At 37.1% G+C, this 7,813-nt stretch overlaps 1 protein-coding gene across 1 annotated transcript; it reads right to left on the bottom strand.

The window, feature by feature from the left end:
• Nucleotides 1-3,389: 3,389 nt before the first annotated feature.
• On the bottom strand, nt 3,390-7,813 carry LOC136835952 (putative aldolase class 2 protein PA3430). Its single transcript, XM_067099852.1, has 7 exons — nt 7,654-7,813; nt 6,073-6,232; nt 5,762-5,915; nt 5,272-5,443; nt 4,752-4,886; nt 4,265-4,374; nt 3,390-3,576 (listed from the first exon to the last, which is right to left on the bottom strand). The coding sequence occupies exons 2-7, from the start codon at nt 6,180-6,182 to the stop codon at nt 3,415-3,417; spliced, it is 843 nt and encodes a 280-aa protein (XP_066955953.1). The 5' UTR covers nt 6,183-6,232; nt 7,654-7,813; the 3' UTR covers nt 3,390-3,414.

A 7,813-nucleotide genomic window follows, 5' to 3' on the forward strand; every position in this document is an offset into this window, starting at 1 on the left:
CACCCACTCGCTTACAACCAAACATAATCATTTCATTTATCACGAGATGACTAGTATCAACTGTGCAGACGTATAAACCCCTCAACTACCATGATGTATATTCAAATAAATATACAACCAACGCACTAATAAATAATATAGCAAAAGGGTGACTGGTGTTCACCCAGTGCAACAGCACTGGCCAGACGACTTTCGAATGTAAACAAATCGTTTCCAGACAATTTAAAAGGATTGCTGACATCCCCTACATTTTTAGCAGCTATAACTTCATACGCTCTTCTTACCTCTGTCTTCTGCACAAACTGTCACTGTCGTCAGGTTAAAAAGAAGCAAAAGGGACACAAAACAGTTCAAAAGCGACGCCATCCCTGTGACGTTTGAACGGGACCGCACAATCACATACAACCTCACCCACACTTTGAGTAACACTGACTCGCTGAGAGATGCTCAGCTGCTTCCTAAGCTGAATTCCTGCTGTCTGATCCTGAGAGTCTGAGACCGAGAGGCGACGGGAGTGAGTCAAGTTTCCAAGAGTCTGGAGTTTTCTGTTGCATATTTTACTATGATTTACCACGCTGTGGTAAGAATATGAGGTATTTTATAGTTAACAAAAAGATGGCAGCCAGAGATGATTATTTCTACAAAAGGTTATAAAAAAAATCTTTTATATTATTGCCTTGGCTGCTTTTGTGTGTGTGTGTGGCTGCGTGTCTGTGTCCCTCCCCCCTCCCACCCCCACTTCCCTCCCCCTCCACCCCCACTTCCCTCCCCACATCCCACTCCTCGTCCCCCCATCCTCCCTCCCCCTTACCCTTTATGAAGTGTTTATTTAACATAATGTGGTAACTATGATCAACTAGCATTATGAGGATCACGGTAAATACTACTATTATACAACTTCACCATTAATTACATCATAACTTTAACAAGAAACTAGCAAATGTGAGCGATACAGAGCATCTGCTAGTAGCCTATTAGTTTCAACATTCCATGTTTATGTTAAAGTGTGCAGTATAGGGCTGTTGTGTGTGTGGTGGGAGGGATGCGAGGAACAGGCCTGAGCAAATTGTAGTTTTTCCTTGTTTCGACAGTCGAGGCGGTTTACAACTCACAAGTTTTTCCTTAATCTATTTTTATTATAAAAAAGGCGCCACCAAAAAACATGTATTAATACTTTCGTCATTCGAAAGTGATATCGTCTCAGGAATATTTTCATTTACTCGTAATTTTCCTTAGCTTTTGTAGTAAAACAAAATGTGTGCCAAAGAATAAAATAATACCGAAACTTAAATGATCTAGTCGTCTTCTTTTCTTCTGTTATCCATGTTGTATTTTTGTAGATCCCCTCCGATGCCATAGCTTTAGTAAAGAACAATCGCATTTGGTGTATTTTTGTTATTTCTTCATTTTCAACCAGGTGAAACAAAGCATGTTTTGAAAATGAAAATGTACTTCTCATTGTCTAATTATATATCCATAACGATGCAACAAAGCATAAAACTGACATTTGTCTAGGTCAAATGGTCATACAGACCGTCCCTCACTATTCTCAGATGTTGATTCACCCAATCCACTTTCTCTGCTGGCCGGTTACAGGTTTTTGTACAATCATGTGAGTTTTATTTTTTTTTTTAACAAAGTAACAGTTCCATATATAATTCACTGCAGTCTCGCCGTCTGCAACTGGAAATGGTCAGTATCACAGATTTTTAAAACTGTGTTTAATCAGTTAGACAGGGAGAGAGATCTTCGTATTCCGTTCTCCTAAAACTTTTTAATCTTTCTGCGGGAGGTTCTGGGAAGAAGACTATTTTCTATTTTATCCAGATTCACTCTTTACTATATATATATATATATATATATATATATATATATATATATATATATATATATATATATATATATATATATATATATATCTTCTTCTTCTTTTAACGTGCTTTTTCCCATTTTGTATGGGGTAAGCACGATGCCTTCTTTTGAAGGACTTTTGATTTGGCTTTGGGGTAGACCTGTGATCTCGATCGGCTGCCTGCCTGACATCCGCTTAGACCCCGGTAGCGTATGTTTCATGTATCATACCCGACCCAACGCCCTTTCTTCCCAGCACGTGTGAGATGTTGAGATGTTATGTTTTTAGGAGGTGTTGAAGTGGCTTTTGTTTTGTGTGTGTATTTTAGTCTGCTAACACCCATTTGCTTTTAAGGCAAACCTATCCGTTGATTACATATATAATCCCGGGATGTCTACGGATAGCAAAGTGTCTGCCTCTCTGATCAGTCGGCTGCGGTTTGAACCCGCGCCACAGACCTCTACGAAGTCGAAGCTGCTGCTGTAACCGACTGAGCCATCGAGCTCATATACATACTATATATATATATATATATATATATATATATATATATATATATATATATATATTATATATATATTTTTTTTTTTTTAATTAAATAAATCAACTAAAATTGCAAACTCTTTTAGGTTAGTCGGGCAGGTTTTGCGTGTGTCCCCACGTTCGCTCACGGAAGAGTTCAAATATCTGTGTCTTAACAGAATATTCCCTTCGTTATAGCTTTGTCGGTGAAGCATAATCACATTTAATGGCCATCCGTTCTTATTTCATCTGCATCATCAACAAAGATGTTCCTCCTGGAAGCAAGGAGATGAATACTTGCAATTTTAATTTTGTTACCTTCAACAGTATCATTTTGTTACCAGTAATAGCGGCCTTATCGTAATGTTCTTGATAAAAAAAACTTAGCTAATTTTTTTTACATAACCTTAGACCTTCGGAATATACTACTCTCAGTCTCACAAATGGCTATGACGAATCTTTTTCTTTATGTTTGCATATTTATATCCACCATCTCTTCTGCTCCCCGACATTTATCCTCAAAAGTACCATGCCTATAAGTGAACCTGGGTCAAACTGATGGTCCGTTTTGCTCGGGATTTGGTTCATTTTTGTACTCCCGCATAACCGTGATTAATCCTACTTCTTCAATAAGCATCACTTATATTTACACAGCTAAATTATAGAAAGTTTTATATTCACGAGTAGTACTTATAATGCATCTTCTAATTTTCACGACAATACAGTTGTGTATCGCTTTGATATTCTTAAGCCAAATCGATGATTTTTCTGCAAGCTTGGTCATGTAACTATTTTCCTCTCGTCATTTCGGTAAAGAGGCCACCAGTGTCCCCCTGTCCTGATCTGCAACTCCTTTCCCGTCTCACTGGCGTAAGAATTATTACAGCTGTTATCAAAACTATTCAAGTTACTACTGTTACGTCTACTATTCCAGCTACTGCCATTATTAGTATCATTATTACTCTTATAAAGTCAGTAACCATTACGTTGAGGTTGCGAAAACTGAGAATCTCCGTGAAATGCGCACTGTCTTTATTTACTTATGTCTCAAAATCAGGTTGGGTTTTGCGAAGTCGTCGGTACATAGCGTAGAAATGGGCGTCTGCGTAGAGCTGCATAGTATTCCAGAAGTCGTCGGACATTGCTTGACAATTCTCTTCGGGGATCAGCTGTACTTCCTTCTTCATGGCCTCCGTCAGCACCTGCAGAAGTAAAGTCACCGAAGGTTATGGTTGTATTCTGAGAAAAATTACATAGGGCTTTCTTAGATTAAACATTAAAAAACTTACACTACGAGGAAAAAGAGAATCTACTATTTTTACAGAACTAAATAACTTGGCACGCACATCTACATAACCTGCAACCTCTCTCATTTTGATTTGCACTAGAAAACTTGGTATCATAGCTATAGCAAATCAGGAACATGACTCTATATACCACGGGTCAATAGAGTAATTGCAGAATGAAAAGATGTGGTAACATGTTAAGAAATAAAAAGTGAATTACGTAATGCCAAAACATAGACAAAAATGGTAATACAGAAGAGCAATTCAGTAGCTTGTTAAATAATTTTAAATGTGCTAATTTCAGCTTGAGTACATTGGTACTGGAAACAACGTTCATTAAGTCTGTTTTTCTCATAAATTCACTCAGCCACATAAATAATTCCATCATTATGTGAGCTTATAAGGAACATAAATAGTAATAATGAAGATGATGTCAAAGATTATAAAGTAGTCATTGCAGGGATGGCACTGATATGATAAAAACATTATCTGACATCCGTTGTTGACCAGGCTTTACAGTTTATTAATAATTGTAAAGGTTTAGGTGGTCAATCCAAGCTCTTAATATCACCCATTTCATTTTGAAGCAACCTCCTCAACTAACCTGGATCTGAGAAGCTCTTTCCAAAAAGTAGAGCAAGTCAAAGGCCACCGAGATGGTCGAAGCCACAGCCAAGACGCCATGATTCCCCATGAACATGACGTCATTGTCACCTGAAGAGGTAAACCAGACCGTACGTCATTGCTCTTGTACAAAACGATTAAAAGAGTCTCTGAAGAATATTCAACGTTTAATTTGTTAATGTATCACTCCAGAGATCTAGAATCATACCTTTCAATTAAAAAAAAAAATATATATATATATATATATATATCCTGCATCGTGTGAACTGTGGTACTTCTTCATGCTACCCATTGCGAAGAAAGAATACTGATATTATTTTATTTTTACCCACCTTTGGGTTTCCAGGTGGACAACGTTATTGTCTGTAAAGCAACACAAAAGGCCCATTGCCATTGTTTATCGTGAGTCATTTTGCCATGAATAAATTTATAGCGATTGGCTCTTTAGATCTGTTATCATGACTTACCTAAGACCGTCCCAAGCCTCTGGCCTTCCTCGAAAGCCAAGGCTATGCCACTGTAGTTGTTGTCGTAGGCAGTTCTTTTGTAGAACCTCAAGGAATTCTGATGCACCATTAGGATCTCAGGGCGTTTCATACAGGCTGGAAAATAACCTTATGCTTAGAATAATTACCCGTTTTCCTGACATAACTTTCATGGTATTCTCTTGGTTACCCAAAGTCATGGCAGTACATTCACGACATTCATTTTCTGTTCAAAACCTGTTGCTTGGTACTGGAATGGAAAGAAAAATGCCCTCATATGCTTGTACTTTCGCGGTTCTTTTAAAACCGCGAAAGTTGTGTATTGCAAAAGACAATACAAACACTCTTTTTTTATGAAAAGGAACACTTAGTAAAATGAAAGGCTTTGCAACACTCATACACCACCATACTCGAACAGTTACATTCCAGCCTTGTTATGATACAGACTTTTGTATGTATGAAATATCTTTACATTGATGAAAATCATTATGCAATACCGAACCTAAGGACGTTGCATAGGGCTGATGCGTGTGCATGATGACAGTGGCATCAGGTCTTATCTGCCGGACCCCCAGGTGAATACTGGAAGCTGTGGTCTCAGGCATTATGTCTCCCTCTTGAAGAATACACTGGCCATCTTTACACTTAACGCTAACAAGGTTGCTGGCTGTTACCTAAGAGTATGGGGGAAAATAGATAGCCTGAGATATATTCTAGACAGACTGGCTGGTTGTTATAAAGTAGTTTTTCCTGTCACTTTATCAGTCTTTTTTCACCAGGGCTAACTTCCTCTTAACTAGCAAAGCTAATCTTGCGGTAAATCATTTTAGACGTTCTTATTAACCAGCAAACTTAAAATACACGTTGATCTGTAATCTAAATTCAACTAACTATGGTAGTTCCCAATTTTATCTACAAATTTTATTTCTGGCATATGACAAGGCCCTCGTCCTTTAGAGTTTTTAGCGATGGAAATACTTCCTTCTCCTCACCTCGCTCCAGTGCATCCCGGAGGGTAAAACCAGCATCCCTTCCCCTTTGCCGTCTGCAGTAGGAGCCAGAACGCTAAGATGGTTACAAACACCTTCATTCAGACCTAGAATGTCCAAGGCTCTGTAGGCAGCCGCTAGTTCTAATCTAGCTGCCCTGTAGAGAAGACAGATTTGTGGGTAACAAAAGTCTCTCTCTCTCTCTCTCTCTCTCTCTCTCTCTCTCTCTCTCTCTCTCTCTCTCTCTCTCATATCTGTACATATTTATGTGTGTGTGTGTATATGAATTTATAGATGAATATATGCGTATATACCAGTTTTTCCCCGAAGCACCCTCAGGAACGGTGTATGGCTTAGGAGAGCTGGAAGTGAATGTCCTTGCAAGAGACTGCGCTCGTCGCAGCAGGGGCCTTATGCCAAGCATTTTCCGTAGAACGAAGGTCACTGGTCCAAAAGTAATTTCTGCAAACTCGTCTGAAAAATTAGAAAAAAGAGACGTTTTATCAATTTACTACACACATACATGTTTTGGTGTGTCAGATTTAATGTATGTGTATACACAAACATATATACAATATATATATATATATATATATATATATATATATATATATATATATATATATATATTATATATATATATATATATATATATATATATATATATATATATATTATGTCATATTTTCTTATACATTCTCTATTATCAAAAACATTATGACTTGAAACATGAAAAGTATAAACATGAAGAATATATAAATGTATGTCGGAAAAATTTAATTACGACATACATTGTATTACATTTTTATGTGATTGTTATTTCCCCTGTACCTAATCATTATCCTATTTCCTACTCAGGTAGGGAACCAGTCAGATGTCACAATCGCCAGTGGAAATCAATGTTTCGAGTTAAAAGTTGTGCGCTCTACTTATAACTGCCTATTCGGGTTGAATGTCAACTGGTTAGCCGGTCAGCCGAACTCATAACATTTGTGAGACGGTTCGCACGAACCGGGGCGAACCTGCTGAATCCCACCACTGTATATATATATATATATATATATATATATATATATATATATATATATATATATATATATATATATATATATATATATATATATATATATATATATATATATATATATATATATATATATATATATATATATATATATATATATATATATATGTACAGTATGCATGTGTGTGTTATTTGCATGTAGTAAGGAATCAGATGTTGAGGTTAAAACAAATCATACACAGGAAAGCAGACTATGCAAACTTTCCGATCAAATGCCCTTAACTGTACCTAGATATACCAAAATATTCATGTCAGGTTCGAGCTGAATGTAAGAATGATTCATTTCCATTACAAAGCATTCTTGAAATTACGTGACTCAAGAACATTCCCACGATGTTTATATTTCGATTCTGAGAGGTACTACAAGGAAGTGAAGTTGCATTTCATAGACTATCCTACCCTATTCTAACTCAAAGTAACCTCATCTACACTTATCTATAGAGACGCAGGGATTACTCAAATCTGCCTAAATGTTCTACGTCGCATTCCAAGTCGAAACAAACATTAAATAAATTCGTTTATGAACTGTTACATCTGACTGAAAGCACCCTGAAGTCACATTGGAAAGATTCGTAAAATCATTGTTTGGCCTTATATCATCAATACATAAATAGGACTATTCACAGTTCTGTATATGCACATGCTCATACCCGAGTGAAAGCATCATAGTGTAGTTAGCTTCTTACATTTCATCACACAACTTTGCAATACTTTCGTTTATCAAGTCTTAACGGGGAAAAAGCTATCAACGCGTACAGCACATGATCGACAGTATAAGAATGACTGAATATCTTAATTTGTCTTTACTTACATAGAGAACTGTCAGAATAAGTCAAATTTAACCACAGGCGACGCACGGCACTTGAGGCAGCATTGCACTGTTGAGAGCATTTGAGAAACTGCCAAGGAACGCTGTCGTGCTCTCAGATGTCAGCTGATACCATAGCAAGAGAGAATGGCGTAGTGACCGA

Source organism: Macrobrachium rosenbergii, chromosome 55 (genome assembly GCF_040412425.1).
Source record: "Macrobrachium rosenbergii isolate ZJJX-2024 chromosome 55, ASM4041242v1, whole genome shotgun sequence".
Classification (NCBI taxonomy): Eukaryota; Metazoa; Arthropoda; class Malacostraca; order Decapoda; family Palaemonidae; genus Macrobrachium; species Macrobrachium rosenbergii.